The 23,747-nt window shown below is 65.3% G+C and overlaps 2 protein-coding genes across 3 annotated transcripts; one reads left to right on the top strand and one right to left on the bottom strand.

Moving 5' to 3' along the window:
- The first annotated feature begins 622 nt into the window (after positions 1–622).
- On the top strand, positions 623–17,284 carry KIAA1522 (KIAA1522 ortholog). 2 transcript variants are annotated; one of them, XM_033003237.2, is made up of 7 exons: positions 623–887; positions 10,872–11,027; positions 11,261–11,316; positions 12,555–12,672; positions 13,057–13,173; positions 13,295–16,201; positions 16,404–17,284. In XM_033003237.2, exons 1-7 carry the CDS (start codon positions 800–802, stop codon positions 16,424–16,426), a joined length of 3,465 nt encoding a protein of 1,154 aa, XP_032859128.2. In that variant the 5' UTR covers positions 623–799; the 3' UTR covers positions 16,427–17,284. The 2 variants fall into 2 exon arrangements, with proteins under 2 accessions (XP_032859128.2, XP_042649779.1); XM_042793845.1 differs by lacking the exon at positions 623–887 and adding an exon at positions 9,115–9,391.
- Positions 17,285–17,500: 216 nt separating this feature from the next.
- Positions 17,501–23,069, bottom strand: YARS1 (tyrosyl-tRNA synthetase 1). The gene is made up of 14 exons (XM_042793905.1): positions 22,998–23,069; positions 22,807–22,871; positions 22,394–22,540; positions 22,041–22,216; positions 21,676–21,805; positions 21,251–21,331; positions 20,836–20,928; positions 20,495–20,630; positions 20,152–20,237; positions 19,568–19,703; positions 19,107–19,201; positions 18,770–18,963; positions 18,497–18,638; positions 17,501–18,256 (listed from the first exon to the last, which is right to left on the bottom strand). The coding sequence occupies exons 1-14, from the start codon at positions 23,011–23,013 to the stop codon at positions 18,146–18,148; spliced, it is 1,608 nt and encodes a 535-aa protein (XP_042649839.1). The 5' UTR covers positions 23,014–23,069; the 3' UTR covers positions 17,501–18,145.
- Between the last annotated feature and the right edge of the window lie 678 nt (positions 23,070–23,747).

The following is a 23,747-nucleotide window of genomic DNA, read 5'->3' as shown; positions in this document are numbered from 1 at the left end:
GGTCAGGAGTGGGGAGAAGCCGGGGTGCAACCGTGGAGGGCACAATAAGGAGGTGCTGGTGGTGTGAGCCGACGTGGGTGCAGATAACCTCGTGGCTCGCCTGGCTGTGACTTGTCCCCGAGACAGGAGTGTCCGTGGGGAGGGTGGCAGGGGGTTAACATCCACTGACGGGCATGTGGGTGCTCGCCCTGAGGTTGGGCAACTTCTGGACCCAGCCCTCGTCCTCGGGCGCTGTGCTCCAGTTTTGGAAACCTTGTTCTAGCCTTGGCCCTGCCAGGCTTGGCTGGGGTGTCCCCGTGGCTCTGGGACCCCCCCCCCCAAGACCCGGGAGGGGGGTCGTAGCCTCGGTTATCGGAGCTGTGCTCGGGGACAGGGGGAAATGGTGGCGGCTCGGCGGAGCGTGGCGAGCTCCGGGGGTGGCGAGCGCGGCGTCCAGACGGCCTGATGTTTGGGGACATTTAGGGACTGGGGCCGGGGGTGTGGGTGTGTGTGTGTGTCTCTCGTTGCCCGCTCAGCCTGGCCGTGGCACCCACGCGTCCCTGCCAGAGGGATGGGGCTGGGAGGGTGCCGTGGGATCCAGCGGGTGATTCCGGCATGGCCCCTCCTCTCTGCCTGTACCATTGGCTCCGGCACAGCCGCCTGCGAGAGCTGAGCTCCGCCGGAGCCGGAGGGATGGGAGCCGGTGGCTGAGTGCCGTCGTCTCCCGCGGCCACCCGGGCCACGCCGGAGCCCCCTCGGCTCCGCCATGTAGCGCCCCGGCCTCCTCCACCCGGCCGTGGTGGAGGGCGAGAGCGGCCTCATGGGCAACGTGCACCGTAAGAGGAGCCCGACGGGCGTCAAGGCCGGTTCCTCCTGGCCCTTCGGCCGCGCCGGGAAGCCGAGGGCAGGTAGGAGCGATGGGGCCGCCTGGGGAGGGGTCGTGGCGGGGGGGGGTGGGTGTCCCAGAGCGGTGTTTTTTGGCGGGGGTCGCGCCGGGAAAGTTCGCTGCTTCTGCTCCCCCCTGCCCGCCGTGGGGCTGGGCAGGACCTGAGCTGCTGTGGCTGGAGGCTTCGCTCTCCCCTGCCCTCCCTGTGCTGGGGTTGGGGGGGGGGGGGGGCAGGATCAGGCCCTCTGACCCCAGGTGCTGGAGCTGGGGAAAAACCTCCGGCTGCACACAGGGGCTGCGCCGACATGCCGGGAACCAGCCGTCAGCTCGCCTCTGCTATCAGGACAGGGATCATCTGCTGAACTAGTTACCAATCTGTTTTTCTGAGCGGCGTCCCAGCAGTTTGAGCGGGGACCCAGGGCGGCTGCCGTCATCTTCCTCCCCGGCCTCTGCTCCCGTCCCGTGCCTCGGTTTCCCTCGCTGCGGATCTGGGAGTGTTTGCGAAGAGCAACCCCCCTCCATCCGTCCCATGCAGCTTGCCCACCTTGCTCTGTGCGTGTCTGTCTGTCTGTCCACGCACCGATTGCTCCGCTTCTTTGTGCTCCGGCTCCACAGAGGCAGCTGCAAAGCCCAGGAGGAGGCACAGGGCAGGGGGAGCTCTTTTCTGTGGGGAAGAGGAGCCGGGGAAAGGGTCCCATGCCAGCCTGGACCCACATATTGAACCATCAGCCCCGTGGGGTGCCCGGTCCCACAGTTCCTCTATCGGAGCGGGGCGATGCGAGTGGGGAAGGACTAAAACAGTAACGTTGTCCCCATCCTGGGGTTGCTGATTTCCCCGCTGGTGTTAACCCTGCATCCTCAGCCTGGCCTGAGTCAGGGAGGGGACTTGATGGGCGCGTGGGCAGGGGCCTGGGGTGTGTAGGAGTGGGGTTTAGTGGGTCCAGGGGGTGGTAACCAGGTGTTTTTTCTCCTGCCAGCCCTGCGGGATCCCCGGCTCCACTGTCCCTGTTTCTCTCAGTCTTTACAGTCAGCAGCTGCCCAGGCACAGTGAGCCGAGCTGTCCGCAGGGTAAACAGGGTCTGGAGTCAACCCCTTGCAGGCTTGGAGAGCAACCAAACCAAGCAAAACTGTCCCAGCGAGGCAGGGGCTGGGATGGGGGGGACCCTGCAGGCACACGGGAATAGGCTGCCGAAATGCCCTGGCCAGCAGCATCTGCTCGGCACCTGGGGAAACTGAGGCAGGAGTGGTTACACCAGTCGCCCATCTCCTTCACCGCAGGCTCTCTGCCATCCACCTCTGCTCACCGGCTGGCTGCGGTCTCCTCTCTGCCAAAATCATCCTCTTGTTGTGGTCTCCATGTGGGAAGGGCTTGGTGCCGCCGGCCCGGCTGTGTCAGAGCCGGGCTCCTGCTCCTCTCTGGCTCTGCTGGACACTGTCCCCTTCCCTCTGCCCTGAACCGCAGCGGTGCAGGGGATGGGGTGAGCCTCCTCCTTGGGAGAGGTGGTTTGGGGGGGGTCCTGTGAGCACCCCTGGTGCAGTCTTTGCCCTTTCCTTGCGCTGTCCTCGTCTAGACCACCATCTCCTCTTCATCCCCCCCACCAGTCTTGGGTGCCCCTTGCCGGTCCCTGACCCGGGGCTGCGTGCCACCTCTGCTGACCCTGCCCAGGGCTGGCCGGGAGAAACCCCGCTCCGTTTTGGATGCTCTGAAACGGGGGCAATGTGGGACCGAGCAATGCAGCCGGGGCAGATCCTGCGAGGCGAGGGCCGGCGCTGGGGCCGAAGGCCGCGGGGTGGAAGGTGCTGAGAAAACATGGGGCGAGTTGTGTTTGTTCTCTGCAGCGGCTCCATGGCAACGGTGCGGCGGCCACAAAGCGAAAGAATTTGCATTGTGTTGCTTCAGCATTTCAGAGGGCGCAGCTGGGATCACCGGCTGGGGGCTGGGTGTGCCGGCACCCGCCGGACGGGCCCCCGTGGTCCCTGTCCTCTCACCCGTGCCCCTCACCCAGCCCTTGGGTGCTGCTTTTGAGTCAGAGGCTGACTGCGTATTGCAGGCAACCGGACCAGTATCCCCCAGTTCCTCTCTCTCCATCCCCAGCTGCTTGGGAGCACTGGTTTGGCCCTGCCGTGCCCACCGCCGGCGGGTCAGGCGTTGGCAGCTGCCTTTGTGCTTCCGCCGTGCGCGGGGCGGCGTGGGCACCCGCTGCTTTTTGATCCGAGAGCACCGGTCCCCAGGGATGGGGTTGGCAAGGCAGGAGCATGGCTGAGGGCTGCCGGGATCCGCTCTACCTGCTGCAGGCAGCTGCCTGCAACCTGCTCCCCCACCACCTTGCTCTCTGCCTGGGCCTCCCCGCTCCGCTTCACCAGTGCCAAACCCTCGTGTCCCCGTCCCCGTGCCGGCGCGGGGCCTGGCTTGGCATCCCCTGCCTCTCCTCCCTGGGGCTCGTCTGTGGCAGGAGCTGCCGAGGAAGGTCCTTGAGCACCAGGGAGACCGAAGCCTCTTATCGCCTCCTTATCAGGGCTGCTGCGCCGGGCCCTGCTGAGTCAGGGTGGAGGAACGTGGCGGCCGGCCAGGCTGCGCCCCGCGGAGTCAGCGGGGATGCGGCTGCAGCCGGCACGGAGCTCCCCGGGTGCGGGGTCCCCCGGCACCCACGTCCCCACCGGTGGGTGCTGGGGCAGGTGGCAGGGGCAAATCCCCCGGGGAAGAGGCAGATTTGGGGCGTAGCGGTGACCCGTGGCTGAGCGGGCAGCGGTGCCTGCCCTCGCTGGGGCAGGGGGCCAGCGGTGGAGCCCCGCGGTTCTTGCTGTGCAGCTCCGGGGTGGGCTGAGGGGTTCTGGGCGTCTTTCTCCTTCGCAACCGCTCTTCGTGCCAGACCCACGCTGGGCCGGCTCTGCAAACAGCCGGGGGGAGCAGATAAGGGCAGGGGCCCGCCCTGGCCGGGGACGTGCTGGGATTTACACAGGCGCTTTCTCCCAGCACGGCCGGCCCGCTGGACTCGCCTGCCAGCATCCTGCTGCCGGCTGGGAGGGCTGAGCCCTTCCCGGTGCCCCCTCCTGCTCCCGGAGCAGGGGAGGAGGTGATCGGCGGGTGTCCCGGGCAGGTAGCTGCCTCCAGCTCTCGGCTCCGACATGCCGGGCCGTGCCCGCTTGGCAGGCACCCCGTCACCAAAAGGGAAGGATGGGACCCGCCGTTGTGCTGCTGGTTATCCCCCCACCCCATTTTGGTGGCAGCCCCAGCCCCATCCGACGGCTCCTCTCCCATCTCCTCCCGTGAGCCCACATCGTCTCAATCCCCGCCGGAGGATCGGCAGCTCCTCGGCGCTTCCTCCTGCCAACGCTGCCGAGCGAGAGACCCACGGGCAAGGAGCGGGGTTGGGCGCTGCTTGCAGGACGGTGCATCCGTGCGCGGAAAAAAACCTGCAAGGTCTTGTCCCTAATCAGTCTCCTGGATTTGCTCCTGCGTGGAGCCAAGTACCTGCTGTGACAGGCACGCCTGCCATTTACAGAGCACCCTGGGTACCCTGCAAACACGCCGGGCATGACGGCACGCGCCGCGGGGACGCGGCCAGCTCCAAGCGCGGCAGCGGGGAACCGCGCAGGCGCCGCGGCGGTGTGCGTGGGAGGGAGGGGAGAGGACACCCGGGGAAGGTGAAGCAGGGCTGTGATAACGCTGTGGACTTTGGCCTAGGGAGAAGGTGCCGGTGGCCCGTTCCTGACCGTGCGTGCCGCCGGCGTTGCCTCCATGGTCCCGCGTTGCTTTTGAGGCTCTGCCCGCCAACCTTTCCCGCCCCACGCTCCCCATCTGGGCCGTTCCCACCCGGATCCGGCTCCTGGCCGGGAAAGGCTGTTATTTACCTTCAAACCTGTTTGGTGGCTTCTCCGGGGAGGGGACGAGCGCGGGGTGGGGAGGTGGTGGGACGGGGGCTCGCTGGGCTGGAGCAGGGGCTGGGGATGGGAGCGAGGCACAATCGGGCATCGGGGTGGTCCTGCCTCCCTCTGAGGTGCCGGGACACCCGCCACGGGCTGCTGCCAGACCCTCACCCGGGGTCTGTGTTAACTCCTGGAACAGGAGACGTGGCATGTCACCGCACGGGCTGCCTGTGGGGCAGCAGCAAGGTCATACAACGAGGTGTGCTCCTGCCATGACGGCAGCCGTGGCTGGAGGCAACCGGCCGGGTGATGCTTCTCCTCCGAGCGGGGTTTCACCCTGCGCCGGCTCCTTCGCCGTGGCTCGCCGGCGCTGTGATTTAGAGGAAGAAAAATGATCCAAGCTTGTTTTCCCATTCAAAATTAATTTTATTTCTGCCTCTGCATGGGATCGTGTTTGAGAGTCGAGCCAGCAGCACAGATCGGGTCGTGTTTATTTGCTTTGCAGAGATGTTTTCCCTGGCTGAAGCAGCAGCCTCCAAGTGAGGTCGAGGGCAGGCTGCAGCCCCTGGGCTGGCAGTGGGGGGCTGCGTGGCCGGAGCCACGGTAAATATTATTGTGCTCTTATCCTGCCTGGAGAGAGCACAGTCCTGTGGCGTGTCCTGGGGCACGGATCCTGTGCAGAGACAACAAGGGCTCGGGGAGTGAGGGCGGCTGGGCTGGTTGGGGTCACAGCCCCCGGCCCCCTGGTCTCCCTCACCAGCTGAAGGTTGGGGCACAGAGGCAGGGCAGGGTGGCACAGGAGGGTGCCAGGTCCCACCCGGGGCCGTGGAGGTGGTGGGCCCAGGGGAAAGATGGACACGCTCAGGCTCGTAAAGAGGCGGCGGCGCTCCCGATGCTGGCAGGGCTGCCTGCACCGTCCCAGGGGCTGGGGCCGGTTCGGAGGGGCTGGATGCTGGAGCAGGGGAGCTGGGTTCTAGAGCAGAGCGCGGGGGCTCTTGCAGCCACATCAGGGTCCACGTGCTGACTGCTCCATGGGGCTCTCAGGGCTGGGGTTCACGGCGCACCCCACTGGCGTTATCCAAGCTTATGGCATCTGCAGGCAACTGCCACTTTGTCCCGCTCCAGCACGGGGAACAGAGTGGTCCCCAAGCCTGGATGCACGCCCGGAGGGTGCTGGCCAATGCCTGGGAGCAGCGTGGTGGGATTGTGCCCCAAAGTGATGGGAGAGCATCAACCCCATGGGGCAGGGGGTCTTCTTGCTGCCTTCTTGCTGCTCTCTGCACCAGCCTGGCTGCCAGGAGACGGGGGGCAAGGTCTCCATCCTACTGAGCAGGACACACGAAGGCAGGTTCTCCTCCCCTTCCTCCCCTGGGGACCTTACAGCCCCTTCCCGCCCGCCTGCCAGCTCCCCCCCTCCTCCCCATTTTTCTCCGGTGAGTCAGTGGTGGTGGAAGGGGCGGCCGTGCTCCCTGTTCCCTGCCTCCTGCCGCAGGACCCGCCGCTGTGCAGGGAGAAGGCAAGTCGAGGCAGTGCTGTGCAGGCAGAGATAGATGTTTGCAGCTGAGTCTGGCCAAACCTGCTGCTTGCAGGAGGCACAGGCCTGGCAAGGATGGGGGACAGGAGCTAGGATTTCCTCCTCTGGCTCTCCTGGAGGGACGAGCATCATCATGGCTAAGCCAGCTCTGGGAGGAAGCTGGACCAGCACCGTGTCCCACTTGCAGCATCGCTGGGCCAGGGCTGTACGGCCCTGGCCGTGTCTCTGGTATCTCAGCTCCGGTCTGTCCCATGTGCAGCCCTTCCCATTCCCACCCCGGTGCGCTCCAGCCCCTCTCTGCTGGTGCAGAGTGGAGCAGGCAGAGCTGAATGCCTGGGGTTCCCTGCCCCTTCCTATCATTTTGCCTTGCTGTGGGGATGCTTTGCTCCCTCCAGACCATCCCTGGCACCAGTAGTGGCAGATACCAGCTCCAAGTCAGGGAGACCATCCTTGAGAGAGTGCCCAGCCCCAAGAGGCCTCCGGCTCCTTCTCCGGGAGGATCCCGCTGCCACGTGTGGACGAGGCACGTGTGTCAGATCAGCTCTGCCGAGCCTGGAGGGGACGGGGCGATCCAGGGCACGTCGCAAGGAATGCACGAAGGACGGGACGCCAGCTCCGACCAGGCGTGTTGCTACCAGCACCGGCTGCAGCTGCGGCAGCTTCCTCAGCCCACCAAGATCTGAAGCCTCTGCTGAAGGATCAGGCCTCCCTCCCTCCTGCCTTCCCCCCTGCTTTTTCCCGTCCCCTTTTGCAGCAGGTTTCGCCGTGTGTTGACAGAGCCAGGGCGAGGCCGTCTGGGCGAGGAGGACGCGGTAGCGAAGGTTGCAGGGAGTGGGAGGAGAAGCGGAGGCAGCTCTTTGCGTGCCGCCGCGCTCGCCAGCGTCAGCCCTCGGCACGGGGCTCCTCCGTGGCCAGGCACTCTGCCCCAGCTGGGTGGTGGCCGTGGCATCCTGCCCGGATTATCCTTTGCATGATTGCAGCCAGCCCTGCTGAGCTCCTCCTGCCCCGAGCCGCAGAGGTGTCACGCTCAGGAGAGGGATGCATGTCCCGGTCAGGGACGCTCTCAAGGCTCTTTGGGTCCTTGCGGGCGATGGGCCACGTACAGGGAGGAAGGAGCAGGGTCAGGGTGTCTGCCAGTGCCTGGGAATGTCCTCAAAGCCCCACGCAGTAGCTTCCACGTGTGCTGCCATCAGGAGACCCACGGGGCTGGAGCTTGGCTGTGCCTGTGCCCCGGCAACACAGTGGGGACTGTCCCCCTTCACCCGTGCGGGCTCCCAGTGCCGTGCAGGGGGTTCCCAGGTGCAGCCCCATCCGTGCGGGAAGAGCTGGATGTGCCATCCCGGAGGGCTGGACCCTTCCCTGCCGAGCTGGGAGCGGCGTCACTCTCGGCTGCGTTTGGCTGCCGTCGGCCGTGGCCCTCGCTGGGGCTTGTGACGGGCTGCCCGGAGAGGAGAGGCCAGCGTTCAGCGCAGCACGTGGCTGCCCGCTTTGTGCATCCTCAGCCCTTTAATTATGTCCCTTTTCCACTTGCGCTGTGAAAAGAGCCGGGGAGCGTCTGCCTGCAGCCGCCGGCACCTTCTGGGTGAGCACGTGGGCAAGCGGGGCCGATCCTGCCCGTGCTGGAGGCAGGGTGCTGGGTTATGCATCAAGCAGGGGCTGCAGGGAGCTGCTTCTGTTTGCTGTGATGGGCATGTGGGAGGTTTAGGGGAAGAAATCCTCCCTAAGCACAGGGCTGCCCGGCCGGGGACGCAGAGGTGCCCTTTGCAAGGTCAAACTGTTCCCCGGGGCTGCATGCTCAGTGCCTGGGGGGCCGGGGGGACCCTCGCTCTCTGCTTTGAGCAACGTGACTCTGTCTGCAGCCAAACCTCTGTTCTGGGACAAAGAACCCTGGGCGCAGCCCGTGGGGAGCTGGCAGGGCAGGGGAAGGACGCGTCAGCTCCCGGCTGGCACGAGGGTGGCCCTGGGAGGCTGCGTAAATACTAGGAGCTCTTCACTTTTTGGGACAAAATGGCTGGAGGTGAGAGGGATGGAGGCACCCGGGGGTGAGGGATGGGGCAAATTCCCCTTCTGCATGGGGCACCCACAGCCTGCCTGCTGCCTGCCAGGTGGCACGGGGCTCCCCGGCACCCACCGCCCCAGCAGTGCCACAATCTGTGCCAGGGCCTGACCGCCCGGCATTTCTGCCCCTGCCTTCACGTGCCCCTGTGCCAGCAGCTGGAGCTACTGGTTAGACTGGTCCTCCCCCAGCTCTGCCAGCTCTTGTGACAGTGACATAGCCATGCTGGACACCCCATCCCTTAAGGACAAACGCCCTGTGCCCTGCAATGGCTCATGTCCCCCCAGCGCGGGCTGAGCCATGCCAGCAGCGGGGCTCTCCCTGGCAGGGCTGGGGGGGCTGTGGTGGGCGCCGGGTCCCAGGGGGGGCACTGGGGATGGATGAGGAGGGGGAATGCCGGCACCATTGGCTGTGCCCTATCCCAAGGGCTGGTGCTTGTCAGAGGAAAAGCCTCCCAGCTCCTCCCAGTTGGCTGCCGTGTTGTGGAAGCGAGTAACTGGTTGCAGGGATGCTGTGCTCAGTGGGGAGCAGGCGAGGAGGGTCCTGGGTTGGGGGGGGGGGGGGGTTGTCCCTGGGGTCCAAGAGAGGGGAGTTGGAGAAATCCTGGCCCTGAGCCCGGCAGAATGGCTCCCTGCCAGCCGTGCCGTGCGTGGGAGGAGGCGGGAGGGCCGGGGGGCAAGCGGGGAGGCCAGAGGAGGGGCCCCCGCTCCCCTTCTCCCGTGAGCGAGGAGCGCGGTGGGCGCAGCTGGGGCTGTCCCCTCCTGCCGCCGCGCTGCCGTCCCCGGGCTCGGGCTGGTCCCCACACACGGGCAGCTGCGCCGGAGCCGCTTTGCCTGGCTGAGCATCCTCCCGCCGCGCGGATGAGGACGGAGAGAGGGAGCTGGGGGCCACCAGCATCCGCCTTGCCGGCACACGGCTGGGCGAGAGCCGCCCCGGCACAATAGGCAGAGCCTCCGTGGGGGACGGCGGAGCCCCTGCTCCCGCGGGGACCAGACCCTCTCCCTGGCCACCATGGTGGTTTTCATGGGCAGGAACCTCTCCTCGCTTCTGGCTTTCTTCAAGAAGAAGGGTGAGTGAGCAGGAGGGAGGGAGCGGCGCCTTGTCCTTACACAACCCCTGCCTGCCAGGACCCCTGGCACTGGGCACTCGCCCACCTGCAATGGGGAGGGAGGGCAGGGAAGGTCACCCCAGCCCTGGCCTCATCCACGGGGAAGTTAACGGAATAAATCACTGCGCTCCTCTTGCCGGAAGGCAGCTCCGAGTGTGCTGGGGTGAGGGGGGGGGGAGCGTCGGGTAAGGGGCTGCCGAAACTGGGGGAGGAAAGGGCTTAGGGGAACATGATGGGGGGGGGATGTGGGTGTCTCGTGTCCCTGCAGGGACACATCCCTTGTGCTGCCGCCCGCTCTCCCGGCCTGGCCGTGCCCCGGTGCCCGCTCGCCGTGCCGCGGGTGCCGGCGGAGGCAGAGGCCGGCGTGGCGGCATGGCGCGGCAGGGTGGGCCGGCTCCATTGTTCGGGGCCTGCTCCTTTGTGCGCCGGAGCCAGAGCGCGGCCACCTCGCTGCCTGGCCGGGCTAGCTGGGAGGGGATGGGGGACACGGGGGACACGGGGGACAGGGGATGGGCGTGTGGTGCCTGCGGTGCTGAGCAGCAGGTGCCCGTGTCCCTGGGGTGCTGTCGCCAGCCCCGCCGGTTTCCTGTGCTCGCCTGCCCCTTCCTCAGCCTGAAATTATTTTTTTTTTTTTTTCCGGGCAGGAAGAGTTTGAGGCTTCGCGGCAGGCAGCGGGGTGCAGGCAGGGCTATGCCTGCAGTGCCCTGGCCAAATGATGCCGGGCGCAGTCCCCCGCAAGCACCCGGAGCCAGCCGTGGGCACCCCAGGGTGCTGGCGATGGTTTGCAGGGAGGGGGCTGCGAGACGGGGTGGGGATGGCCCCATGCCAGCCGTGGCATGGCATATGGGGTCTCCAGCACCAGGGGGGGACTCGGAGGGGGGATTCGGGTCTTCTGGGGTCTCCGCACCAGGCTGTGCCTCAGTTTCCCTCATCTGTGCAGTTCCCAGCCTGCCTGGGCAGGGGGTGAGTCCCTGCTCTTGAGGTGCTTTGCAAGACCTGGGGATGATGCAACCCTCCAAAGGGAAAGTCGTGGTCTTTCTATCCTCGTTTAATCCCTCTGTGCTGCCCCTTCTCCACACAGCTGCCCACAGCCCTGCACAGCTCTCTGCCTCGTTTGCTCCTAACGAAGGTGCTGGGGAGGAGGGTGGTGCCGTGCCCCAGCTCCGCTCTGGCCAGCGGGGAGAAAAATACCCTGCGGCTTGGTGGTGGAGACAGCCTGACTCCAGCATATCGACCGGCCGGGCAGAGCCACGGGAGACAGTTTCTCACACAGCGCCCGGTTTGGAGATGAGCGAGATAACACCATCACCGGGCCGGCTGTCATCGCCCAGCGCTCCTCCCGTGGGTGGGGGTGCGTCGGTGGGAGCACGGCTGTACGTGTGTGTGTGTGTTTGTGTGTGTCCCCCCACCCCAAGCCAAACTGACCCCTCCGTCTCCGCAGGCGCAGCCAAGGGCGAGGCCGAGAAGCGTCTGAGCGTGCAGTACACGGCGGGCAAGGAATGCCCCGACAACGTCTTCTTCCCCAGCACACGGCCCCCGCACCTCGAGGAGCTGCACAACCAGGCTCAGCAGGGACTGAAGTCCCTGCAGCACCAGGGTAGGTGTCCCCAACCCCGGGGTGACCTGGGGACAGGGTGGAGGGTGCAGCCAGCCGACCCCAGCTCCTGGCTGGCCGGGCTGCGTGGGCGGCGCGATGGGGCTTGACCAGAGTCCAGCGCCGGGGCTGGCAGCCCGTGGCTGGGGTGTGCGGGCAGCTCTGCCGGATTCGGCAGCCATTTCGCTGGCTGGCAGCCCCCCCGGAGGGATTTACCCCCTGCCTTCCCTCCACAGAGAAGCAGAAGCAGACCAAAAGTGCCTGGGACCACGGGGACACCAGCAGCCTCCAGGTGAGCCCTGCCGAGGAGCCGGCTCTGCCCTGCAGCGCTCTCGGGGTGTCTCGGAGGGGGTGAGGGGACACAGGGTGACCCCTCTGTCCCCCCTGGGTGGTGTTTGGGGGCTGGGGGCAGACGGGGAACCAGCTGAGGCTGCAGGATCGTGGCCGGGGGAGTTATGAGGCAGGAAGTGGCCGTGTGTCCCTCGGTGTTATCCTGTGTGCCCCGTGATAAGCCTGTGTCCCCATCCTCACCCTCAGCACGTCCTGCCCTGCCTTGTGGGGCAGACATGGGACCCCCACCATGTCTGTGTCACTCCGTGTGTCCCCCCCACTGGTGTTTCCTGCCAGCCCCAAGCAAGGTGGGGTAACGGGGCGGCGCGACGGGGACCATTGGCTGTATCCAGCCCTGTGGCTGGGCCCCTCCCTGGCTGCTGACGAGGAGAAACTCCCACTCTTTTGGCTGAGCTGGGCTTTGCCGCTTCCCCAGGGTCTGACCCCGCTGCCAGCACCTCACCCACCCGTGTTTGCTCAAGCCTCTGCCTCCCGCTGGCTCTGGGCCCCCTTAACCCCTTGGAAGCGGGGGGCCGGGAGCCCCTGGGCGGGCAGAGCCCCTGGGGGAGCAGGGCCAGCTCAGGGCGGCGTGGTGGAGGGGTTGGGTGGTGCCTCCACGCTGATGTGTCTCATCCTGACCTCTGCCAGTGCCAAGAGATGCTTTGGAGGGATGGGGAGGGGGGGGGGGGGGGAGGGAATGCTGGAAGCTGTGCCTGTCACGGGGCTGTGGGCACGTGTGTGCTGTGGGTCCCTGGCGTGGTCACATCGCTGCTCGCGTGTCCCCGTCCCCCCCCTGCCTCAGCCCCACGCCCCTCTCCCAGCCATGGCAGCCCTCCAGCCCCGGGGCTCTGGGGCACAGCAGGGCTGGGCGCAGCCACGGGGCCATGTGGGGCTTGGCACGGCGGCGAGGCCAGCAGTTCCCTCGGGTGCTCCTCCGGCAGGCAGGACCCCGGCTTGCCGGCTCTCTGGGGGGCTGCGAGGCCACGCCGGGGTCCCTGGGGCTGCTCCCGGCCCCGCTCCTGGTGGGAGGACTCTGGATGCCGGCGTGGCTGACTCAGCCTTTGGCCCTCGGAGAAGCTTTTGTCTCAGCAGCACTGGGCTGCGGAGTCAGTTTGCGGCGGAGAAGGGGCCTGGTGGGGGCCGGGGCAGCTCCGTCCCCGCAGCCTGGGGTCTGTCTGAGCCCGTTCTCTGCCCACCCAGTCCTGCGCATCCTCGGAGGATGACAGCTTGTCCTTCCGGAGCCGGGCAGCCTCCTGTGCCACGGACAGCACCTCCGAGGACGCCCTCTCCATCCGCTCCGAGATGATCCAGCGGAAAGGTACCCGGCTGGGGGGGCTGCAGGGCCGGGGGATGTGAGCCGAGGGGGTGCGAGGGGGGCCGGGGTGCCCGGCAGGAAAGCTGGGCTCTGCGTTGGCGTGGCCACGAGCCGGTGCAGGGATTTGGGGGCCCTTGGAGAGAAGAGAGTAACTCTGGCTGAGTCAGAGCATTGGGACTGGGCGAGGGGGACAGACAGACAGAAGGATACCGTCTCCTCCCTGCTCAGATTGTGTGACTGTTTGGCAGCTGCTGATGCCTCTCTGGGCTGTGCCGAGCGCCTGAGCCCGGCTCGTCCTGAAGTGTCTCCAGCAGCGGGGAGGTGCTGGGGGTGACCTGGCCAGGGCCCCCCCCTCACACCGGCTGGACCCACTCATGTCTCTGGCAGGTTCCACCTTCCGACCGCACGACTCCTTTCCCAAATCCTCGGAGAGGGCTGGCAAGAAGAGGAAGGAGAGGAGGACAACGGTGCTGGGCATTCCCCAGCATGTCCAGAAGGAGCTGGGTAAGCGTCGGGGGGCAAGGGGGGGATTTTTAGGGTCTGGTCTCATTGCCCAGGCTCTGTTTGCCTTGGCTCGGTGCGTCTGCCTCGGGATCACGCCGGGTTCATCTCTCCCTGCTCCCAGGTCTCAGGAACAGCCGGGAAGCCAAGGGACACCCTGAGGCTGAGGGGCGAGGGCAGGCGGGACGTGGGGGCAGCCAGGCTCTGCAGCACTTGCTGAACGGCGGGCAGGTCTCCGGCGACGCCATCCGCATCCCCACCATCGACGGGAAGCTGAAGCCGCTGGCTGTCCCCGGGGGTGCCCGCGTCTGCCTGGGAGTCTTGGAGGAGGCAGACACGGCCCTGCAGAAGCACATCGACCGGGTTTACTACGACGACACGTTTCTAGGGAGGAAGACAGCGGCCAAACTGTCACCCATGGCGAGGCCAAAGTCGCTAGCCGTGCCGGGCATGACCACCAATGCCAGCCCCCCGGAGCTGCTGAGCCCCGTCATGTCCATCTCGCCCCAGGGCACCTACATGTCCAAGATCATCCCCAACGCCATCCTGCCGCCCATGGTGGACGTGGTGGCCCTGACGCGGAGCAGCGTGCGGACACTGAGCCGCTGCAGCCTGGTGTCATCCAGCCCGGCCTCGGTGCGCTCCCTCGCCCGCTTCTCAGAGCACAGCGCCCGCAGCCGCGAGCCCTCCTCCTCCAGCGACAACTGGAGCCACTCGCAGTCCACAGAGACCATCGTCTCCAACAGCTCCACCATCTCCTCCCAGGGCGGCTCCGACCGCCGGCAGCCCGAGGCAGGGCTGCACGGTGAGGTGGGTGCTGTGGCTCGCCCCGACACCGACCAAGTCAGCGTCTACAGCTCCGCCAGCTTCACCAGCTCCTGCTCCAAGCCCGCTGCCGGCCCCACGCCTGTGGCCCCCGGGCTTTTGGCCGTGGGGGGCAACAGCGGGCGGGCGTCCCCCGCCTACAGCACAAGCAGCCAGGCGGAGGGCTCGGACACGGGCAGCCTGGCCAGCGAGCGCTCCTCCGCCCGCAGCGTCTCCCTCAGGAAGATGAAGAAGCCCCCGGCCCCCCCTCGCAGGACCTACTCGCTGCACCAGAAGGCTGAGGGGGAGCCCAAGGTGCTGGGGCTGCCCCCCAAGCCCGACCGACGGTCCCAGCGGGACAGCAGCGCGCCCTGGTCCCCGCGCCCCGAGCCCTTCAGCCCCACGGCCGAGGATGAGGTCTTCTCCCCGTCGTCGCTGAGCGAGACCAGCAGCCTCCGCTCCGAGAGCCTGGGCGGCACCAGCTCCCCCGAAGCCTTGCGGGGCAGCCCCGGGGTGACGGTGGTGCTGAGGGAGCCCCAGGCTCAGCCCAAGTGGAGCTGCCCAGATGGGTCTGACCGCACCATGTCCCCTTCCAGCGGCTACTCCAGCCAGAGCGGGACCCCCACTCTGCCCACCAAGGGGCTGGGACCCCCATCTGTGTCCCCGGGCAGGGCTCAGCCCCAGAAGCCAGACCGGGTGTGTTCCCTGCAGTCGCCTGCGCTTTCCGTATCCTCCTCCCTCACCTCCATCTCCTCCTCAGCCTCGGACCCTGTCCCCCCTGAGACGCTGCCCTGCCGCTTGGACCGGTTCATCATCCCGCCGCACCCCAAGGTGCCCGCTCCCTTCTCCCCACCACCCACCAAGCCCCAGCAGCCCACGGCCCCCGTTGGCCCCCTCCTCCCCTTGCCAGACCCACCGGCGCCCAGCACTGCCTGCCAGCAGCCCTCAGCCAAGCCCAGCGGCAAATCTCCACCGCCATCACCGCCGCCTCCCTACCACCCGCCTCCCCCGCCGGCGAAGAAGGCAGAGGGGAGCCCCCAGCCCACCAGCGAGGCCCCCGCCGACACCGCCTGGCCCCCGCCACCCCCGCCAGCTCCCGAGGAGCAGGACCTATCCATGGCAGACTTCCCCCCTCCGGAGGAAGCCTATTTCTCCAGCCTGCCCGACGCCGTGCCGGCTCCGGTGACGCCGCAGAAAACAGCACCGAGCCCAGGGGCTGCGTCTTCCTCGTTTTTGGCCGCCGTCTCCTCACGCAGCCAGCAGCAAGGCCCGCCGGCCGGGGCACCGCAGCCACCTTCTCCTGCCGAGTCCCCCCCCGAGGCCACCGTGCCCCCACCGCCGCCGCCGCCGCCTCTCCCCCCGCCCTCAGCTCCAGCTCTTCCCCCCCAAATCAGCCTTAAGAAGGCGGCCAACGGCCCCCGGGCGGACACCAAGAAGGAGCCGGTGTCGCGGAGCAAGAGCGGCCCCGTGCCCAAGGAAGACGCCAGCCTGCCCATCGTCACGCCCTCGCTGCTGCAGATGGTGCGGCTGCGCTCCGTGAGCGTGGAGCCGCCCGCCGGGGCCGGGGCCGGAGCCGAGGAGCGGCCGGCACCCCAAAAACCCATCCGCCGGTCCCTGTCTACGCGGCAGCCCCCTCCTGCCAAAGACGCGGTGCCTTCGAACCAGCTCCACCACGCCGTGCACCTCAAGGCCGCTGCCTTGTCCTCCGGCGAGGCTGCGGAGAAGCTGCCGGGCGGCAAAGCGGCTCTGCCGGGCCCCGAGGGGGATGGCCAGCTCTCCCCCAGGCACAAGTCACCGGCCTCCACCGCCAGCTTCATCTTCGCCAAGAGCTCCAGGAAGTTGGTGATCGACACGGCCTCGTCCCCCGAGGCACAGGCTGACCTGAAGAGGAACTTGGTGGCCGAGCTGATGAATTTCTCCGGGCAGCGCTCGACAGCCCCAGCTGCCGCCCAGCAGGGCCCCGGCAAGGCACAAACCCACCGAAAACCCGGCAAGATCCCCCCTCCGGTAGCCAAGAAGCCTTCGCTCGGCCCGGGGCCGGCTCCTTCCCCCCTGAGCCCAAAGGCGCTGGGGGCAGAGGCGCTGGGCACCCCCGTGCCGGACGGGAAGGCCACGGCAGTGCCGGCGGACGAGAGCAGGACTAAGAGCGAGCCGGCAGGGACGGCGGCCTCGGGGACGGAGGGCAGGAGCACCACGGAGCCGCCGGCTCAGAGCCTCCCCGCACAAGGTACGTGGGGCCGGGCTCAGCCCTGCCACGGGATGCTGCTGCTGTAGGTGCTCGGGCTCCTGAGCTATAGGCTCCCAGCACGGCATATTGGCCGTGCTGGGGCTGGAGAGCCGGGCTGCGGGGCCAGACTTGGGGCAGGGCTGTGAGGAGCAGCTGGAGGTCAGGGAGGGGGGCTGATGGGCTCTTCCCTCCTGCCTTGCAGACGGACGGGGAGAGACGGCCTGAAGGATGAAGCTGCAGGATTGGTGCCCCCACGGACAGGAATCCAAATCTCTCAGGGACCTGGGCAGGTCAACGGACGAGTGTGGAACTGGCAACTAACTTAATACAGGAAGCAAACAGCCTTAGCCTCCACGGCCTTGATGATATTTATGCAAAAATGGTGTTGGTTTCACTTTCCTAAGTACTACAGCTTTATTTTGCTTTTTTTTTTTTTTTTTTTTTTTTTAACTGGACTCAAGGTCCATGCCCAGAGCCAGCACCTCCTCCTCCCTGCTAGGCTGCTGCTTGGTTTGGGCGTGCAGAGCAGAGCAGCCACGCTGCGGGGAGTGCGGGGACTGAAGATGCTGGAGCTGGAGCCGCTCCGCTCCCGGCCAGCGGGACCCACCAGGAATCGAAGCACTTTGGACAAGGGAACAGGACAGCTTCGGCCACGGCAGTGACTGGGGGGACACGGGCAGGAGCAGCAGGATGGGACGGAGGTGCTGGTTGGGAGGGACCAGGGCCTTGTCCCTTGGGGGAAAGGCAAGACAGGGGCTCTGGGCCAGCACCGAAGGCTCTGGGCATTTGCTCACTGCCCAGCCCAGCCAGCCCACAGCCACACTGGCCCCAGGGCAGAGCCTGACTGCCCCGTGAGCTGGTCTTCAGGCCCTGGGGTAGAGCCTCAATTTCTGTTTCTGTAAACTTGGGTCATATTTTGATTTCTTTGATTGTAAAAACAAAACAAAACAAAAAAAAAAAAAAACCAAAAACCAAAAGACCAAAAAACTAAAAACAAACCCAACCAAACCAAAAGCAACCAACCCTCTGCTGCCAAGTAGCTGCTCGGAGCTCTGTACCTGGTTGGTAAAAATGATGACCGAAGCTTGCTGCCTCCTGTGCTTCCTGGCTTACAGCCACGGCCTCGCCACGGGCGGCAGCACCCCTGCCCCGGCGGTGTCGAGCTCTCGGGCAGATGCAGACCCCCAGTGGGCTGGCTCCCGGCCCCACTGCCCGCAGAGGGTGGGCAGCACTAAAACACAGGAGCAGAGGGAGCTGGAGCTCAGCCACCTCCCCCCGGACAGACAGGCACCCTCCCAGTACAGTTAGCTTGACATTTTATTTGGGTTTATGACAGACAGATGGTTCCCGAGTCAGTGTTTAAGGCCCACGTGTCCGTCCCCCCCCCAGTCTCCCCCACGCTCAGGACAGACCCATGAGTGGTGCCCAGGCTCCTGGCTGAAAAGCAGCACCAGCAGCTGGGGGGGGCTGAGTGTGGAGCAGGGGGGGACCCGGGCAGAGCAGGGGACGGGGCCTGCCCGGCTGCCAGGCAGCTGCCCCCAGCTCTCTTAGCAGCAACACAGGTTTGAGCAAGCAGCCTTCCCTTCCTGCCCTCGCCCACGCCATCTCAGTCCAGCAGCACGTCCAGTCCACAGCACAACTGGGAGTGAGCTGATGGCCCCAGCGTTAGAGCCTGAGGCCACAGGTCACACGGGTCCCTTATGTGTGGTGCCACCACCAGTCGTCAGAGCTGGCCCAGGGCTGAGGCACAGAGGCTGGCTGAGCAGAGCCGGGGTGATGTCAGAGTCTCCACAGGGGGAGGCTGCAAATTCAGTCCCAGAGCCCCCAGGGCTGCACCCCCAGCTGGGGGAACTGGGGAGGAGATGGCAGAGACTGGGATGGAGAGCCTGGCTGAGGCGGTGGAGGGGGTCAGGCAGGAGGCACGAGCAGCGGCTCTGGCACTTGTTAGCTGATGCTCCCACCCTTCAGGCTTTTACAGGAGACTCTCCCCAGCTTGGTCAGGAAGTTTTTCTGTTTCCACTGCGCGACACAGTCCTCTGAGACGCGAAAATCAGCCTGGGGAGCAGAGCAGGGGAGGCAGTCAGGCCTGGGCTGCCAGGGGGGAGGAGGTTTGCCTCCACGGCTTTTCTGACAGTAGCAAACAGGCACTGAGCAGCAAATAGCTGATTTGGGGTCACCCAGAAATGGGGACAGTGGCACCTACGTGGCTCTAAGCACTGTCCCACTCAACACCTGGAATTCCAGCCACTTGGAGCTGTGGCTCAACCCCCACCCCGGCGTAGCCCCTCCCCTCACCTGCAGCTTCTCAAAGACTTTCTTCTTCGGTTTGAGCTCATCGTCGGGCTCCCCGCCCTCGTAGCCCTCCACGTAGACGCGCTCCCCAGCACAGCACCCAGCCGGCGGGTCCAGGGGCTCCACCTGCCGTGGCTCCCCCACGCTGCAGAGGGGTGTGGAGGAAGCAGAGTCACCCCAAGGTGATACCCACCCCCCCTATGGCTCTGGGACAGGAGAGGAGGGTCTGAACTGTACCCCTGGAGGGGGTCTGGCCCTGATACCCCCCTCTCTCACCTGGAGGCACACAGCACCATGCCCTGCGACTCCACACCCCTCATCTTCTGGGGCTTGAGGTTGCAAAGCAGCACCACGAGCCTGTCCTGCAGCTGCTCCTTGGGGACAAACTGCACCAGGCCACTGACCACGGTGCGGGGCTCAGGCTCGCCCACGTCGATCTTCTCCACGTACAGGCTGTCAGCATCCGGGTGCTGCCGAGCAGAAGGAAGGTGAGAAGCAGGGAAGGGGACAGGGGTGGCAGAGTAGAAGGGGGCAGAACCCACCCCCCACATGCACTGAGTGCCCATGTCACCATGTGGGGAAGGTTATTCCTCTCTCCCCGTTGTGCCCATACCCTTTCCACACTGATCACTTTGCCAACGCGGATGTCCAGCCGGGATGGAACCACATTCTCCGGCTCCGAGTTCTTGGTGCCCTTCTCTGCAGGCTCTGCAGTGCAAAGGGAATGGTCACACCACTCAGCATAAACCCAGGGAGCTGGCTGAGCTCTGGGGAGCACGCAGTGATCCCCGAATGCTGGCCCTGGGGCCTGCTGAATTCCCTGCTTGTCTCTATACCAGAGAGCACAGTCCCTCCTCTGCTTTGCCGGCCTCTCAAGCACCAGTGGAGCATACTGGCATCCGTCCTCTCCAGGGCAGGCAAACAACCCTGGAGTTGGCCTTTCCTCACCCTTCCCCATGCTCCAAAGACTGAAGTTTCAGAACTTTTCTCTAACCTCAGCCCCTGGAGGGCTCTCTCCCCCCAAGCCCTGCGTGGTCAGGGCCCCAATTCCCCAAGCTCCCAGCACCTCCTTACTGGCTTTGGAGGGGTTGGGATATGCTGCGTTGGTCAGTTTCTTCAGTTCCGGGCTGTTGAATTTCTCTCTGATGGGGTCAAGCAGTTTGTTCAAGGCCACTTCCACTGAGTTCTTCAGGTCTCCGGGATGCACGACCTGTATCGTGACAAACAGACAGGTTCCTGCATTGTTTCCTCCAGGCCAGAGAGGCAGGAACTGGAGACCAAGCAGGGTGGGGAGATGAAGCCCAACCCTTGGCCTGATTGCCCCTCGGACATCAGAGCCCCTCTTCTGGACACTTCTGTTTGCAGCCTCAGCTGGGAACAGCTGAAAACAGTTAAATCGCTGCTCTGTACCAGCACGTGGCTGACGTGGTCCTGTCCCGCACCAGGACAGCTGGTGCCCCCACACCCTTCACCCACCCTCTCACCCTTGGGCTCTCCTGGCTGGGAGCACCCTGCCACCCTACAGCCACTGGGCCACGTTCTGCTCCATACCTCTTCCCAGTGTGGATTTCCATCTCCCACTGCTGCTCAGAGCCCTCCCACAACACTATCAGGAGCCTCAGGGTCAGGGAGAGGGTTTGGTCCCTCCTGGCACTCACCTGCTCAGCAAAGTCCTTCTCCAGGGCCTCATAGGATGTGTAGGTTTTGTTTCCTCCCCATTTTTCTTCTCGCAGAACCACAAACTCTGCGACACACAGATTTTAAGGTTCAGATTAACTCAAGGAAAGACTCACCCCCTGCTCAGCAATAGAAACCACCCGTCCCATTTTGCCCAAGAGCTGAGGGGAACGGCAGCAGGGGCTGGGGAGGGGGAGCTGAGGGGAACGGCAGCAGGGGCTGGGGAGGGGGAGCTGAGGGGTAGCCTGCTTCAGGGGAACCACGCTCCCGGCCCCTCCTCTTACCTTCAGGAAAAACTACACCTGAGTGCGGTGTGCCCCTCACCTGATTTGAGGGGAAAGAGAACGTGCTTGATGAAGGAGAGAACACCGTTATTCTCCACATTCCCCGGCTCACAGAAAGCCTTCTTCAACTTCTTCTTCACATCCTCCTTGCGATCCAGAAGATCAATCTTTGAGTCCTGCAGGAAGAGATGTCCACAGCCCTTTACCCAACTTCTTGCCCAAAAGAGGCAACTCATGCTGGAGTTGCTGCAACTTCTCCTTAGACCCCGCTGTGAGTGGAGAGAGAAGTCACCTTCTCTTAGGGTGCAGCCTTTCTGCCCCCAACCATTAGCCCACCCCCCCTGCAGAACCCCCGGCCACAGCCACCGTTCAGGGACCAACCTCTTCTGACGAGCTCATTTTGCTGCCTGTCAGGCCAGGAACCATGGGGTTCATCAAATGGATGCGCTTGGCATAGCCCAGGGAAGGAAGGTACTGGGAAAAAGCAAGGAGGCAAGTCATGCGTAATCCTCTTCTGAAGATCAGCTTTCACTTATAATCCCTGTTTGTTCCTGGCTTCAGCTAACTTGGGGACCCCAAAAGCTATCAGGAGTCCACAAGGCAGGCGCAGGCACAGCCAGGGAGGTGGCAGCACACCAGGGCCCTGCAGGCCACGAGCGCAGCCGCGGGAGCTGCGAAGAGCACGGTGGTGCCAACCAACCCCCCAGGCACGCTGCTCCCAACGGATCAGTGAGTGTTCGAGCCCTGCCCCAGGCACCAGCATCGCAGAGGGCTCAGCCACACCCCCGTTCCTGACCTTCTCTGCAAAGGTGAATATCTTCCTCTGATCAACTCCTCCAAACTGCGCGTCGACCTTGAGGTACTCCTCATCCAGGGCCTGTGGAAAAACACACACAGCCTGGAGGCTGGACACAAAACTCCACGCTCCAGCTGCGCTCAGCGTTCAGAGGTTCTGCCCGTCCCCTGGGATGTGCCCAGCCTCTGCCAGGCACCCCCATGCTGGGAAGGATGGGACCCCTCCGGACTGCCTGCTGTCCTGCAGCTGGCTGGAATCGCTGTAAAAGCAGCTCCATGCTCAGGTGATACTTTCTGCTGCTGCCAAGTGTAATATTGGAGTGGAGTATAACAACCTTGGCGTTCAGCCTCATGCACCCCTGCAGTCCTGGCCTCACCCAGCACCTCCCTGGCTGAGAAGCTCTGCCAACCTGCCTCACCACGCACCTGCAGGCCTGGGTAGAGCAAACCGCTCAGCAAAGGGTGCTCCACCTGCTTCACCACCTCCGCTCCTGCCTTCTTCGCGTCGTGCTGTGTCACCACGGACGAGAGGCGGTACACGTCCAGCGTGTACTCCCTGAGGGAAGGGACAGTGCTGTTAGCACCGGGGAGGGGGGCATATCCTTTAGAGCTGCTTCACACAAACGCTGGTTCTGGCCACATCAAGAGAAGCCAAGGCCTGGAGGCACCTCCACTCTGTTCCCTGAATGACACTGCCTGGGTACAGGCTCAGGAGCTGGGCGAGCTCAGGAACAGCAGAGCTCCTGGTCAGGTTTTCCCTTCCCAAGAAGACCTGGCGCCCCAGGACTCACTTGCTGAGCTGGTAGTCAGTGCCCCGGACAAACTTCAGCTTTTCCAGGGGCACCCCAATGCTCTCCAGCATGGCTTTGATCACGTTCTCGTAATAGCGGGTGCGCAACTCCAGCAGCTCCCAGGGAGCCTTCATGTTGTCTAGGTAAGCATGAAGGTCCGCGAAGAGTATCGTCACCTAGTACGGAAGGGGACAGAGTCAGCGCCACGCGAGTCAGGGGAACTACACGTTCCCATCCATCAGCACGGTGACAAAATCCTGCAGGGTCTGAGCTCCCAGCCCTGCTCCGTACCTCGTGCCCCACAGCCCACCCAGCCCCATACCTCACCCCCCACAGCCCACCCAGCCCCGTACCTCGCACCCAGCCTTCAGGAAGTCTGCGATTTTGGACATGGGTACGAAGTAAGCCACGTGCGGCTTGCCGGTGGTGGCGGTCCCCCAGTAGATCTTCAGCTCTCGCTCCTTCAGGATGGCCATGAGCTTATCCTCCCCCAGCACCTCCTGTGGAAGGGCCAAGACACACACCTGGCACGGCTGAGCCCCCCCCGCCCTCCCCCGCTCCGGGATGGCTGGGGGAGGCCGTGGGCCGGACAACGTCCTGCTGAATATGCGAGCCTGAAGCCGTGTCCGAGCTCCGCAGCATGTCCCTGAGACTCCTGCCGGGTCCAGCGCCTGATCCCAGTCCCCTCCGCTACACGCAGGCTCTGCCCCAGCTCCGATCCCCGCCCCCGGCCCCGATTCCCACTCGCCCCCCCCAGGCCCACTACCTGCAGGTTCCGGGTGATGAGGTGATACTTCTCCTGCGGGCCGGGCGCGGGCTCCATGGCGGCGGCTGCAGGGAACGAGACAGCGTTACCGGAGCCACCAGCCCCCCGCCGGGCCCCCCCCACCCCGGCCCTGTCCGCTGCCGGGGCCGCCCCGCTCCCCCCCCCCCCCGCCGGGGCCCGGCGCCATCAACCTTCCGCAGCTTGCATCAGCTCAGCTCGGCGCTCGCCGGCCCGCGCCGTGACGTCACTTCCGCCACCCGAGCGCCGAGCTGCCGATGGGGAGCGGGCGGGGCCGCGCTCCGCCAATGAGGCAGCGCCCCCGCGCGCGGGGGAGGGCGGGGCCGCCCGTGCTCTTAAAATGGCGGCGGGTGAGCGTAGGGTGGTGCCTTCTGTTGCTGGGCCCGGTGGTTTATCTCGTATTGTAGCTTTTTTTTTTTTTAGTTTAGGTTTTGTTTTTTTTTGTTTTTTTTTTTTTTTTTCCCCCGCGCTCCTCGTATGACGCCTCGGCCTCACGCAGCGCTGTTGGGCGCGGATTGGGCGTCCCGGGGCGGTGCCCGAGGGATGGGGTGGGGCCAAGGGGGCCGCTGAAGGAGAGTGAGAGGTCCCTGACCGAGAGAAGGGCGAGGTCGGGGAGCTGCGGGGGTGAAACGCTGGCGTTTGTCTTTGTGCTCCCCCGGGGAGATGATCCTCACTCGAAAACCTCGAGCTTCTTTCGAGAAGATCCCTCGTGGTGGGCAAACCGTGAGGCTGAGGGGGCTGTTATCCTTTTGGCCCCTGATTGTTTCCCCTGGCATTCAGCCCCAGCTTCCACTCTCTCCAGGGAGCAGAGCCCAGAGATCTGTGTCTGTCTGGGGAGTGGAGCAGGCAAGGTGGTCAGTTGATGAGCCTTGGCTAGAGCTGTGTTGCTCAGCAGCTTTGCCTTTTGATCTCATTATTTACGG

The sequence above is a fragment of the Tyto alba genome, unplaced genomic scaffold (genome assembly GCF_018691265.1).
Source record: "Tyto alba isolate M040663 unplaced genomic scaffold, T.alba_DEE_v4.0 Super-Scaffold_20, whole genome shotgun sequence".
Lineage (NCBI taxonomy): Eukaryota > Metazoa > Chordata > Aves > Strigiformes > Tytonidae > Tyto > Tyto alba.
This window is presented reverse-complemented; position numbering and strand designations above follow the sequence as displayed.

Excerpts from the sequence above, each read along its gene's own strand:
- KIAA1522 (XM_033003237.2), top strand. The coding sequence starts at position 800 with ATGGGCAACGTGCACCGTAAGAGGAGCCCGACGGGCGTCAAGGCCGGT. Across the intron at positions 888-10,871 it reads CGCCGGGAAGCCGAGGGCAG|GCGCAGCCAAGGGCGAGGCC; the intron begins GTAGGAGCGATG and ends CCGTCTCCGCAG. Across the intron at positions 16,202-16,403 it reads TCAGAGCCTCCCCGCACAAG|ACGGACGGGGAGAGACGGCC; the intron begins GTACGTGGGGCC and ends CCTGCCTTGCAG.
- YARS1 (XM_042793905.1), bottom strand. Across the intron at positions 22,217-22,393 it reads TCCTGAAGGCTGGGTGCGAG|GTGACGATACTCTTCGCGGA; the intron begins GTACGGGGCTGG and ends CTTCCGTACTAG. Across the intron at positions 19,202-19,567 it reads TCCCAACCCCTCCAAAGCCA|AGCCTGCAGAGAAGGGCACC; the intron begins GTAAGGAGGTGC and ends TTTGCACTGCAG.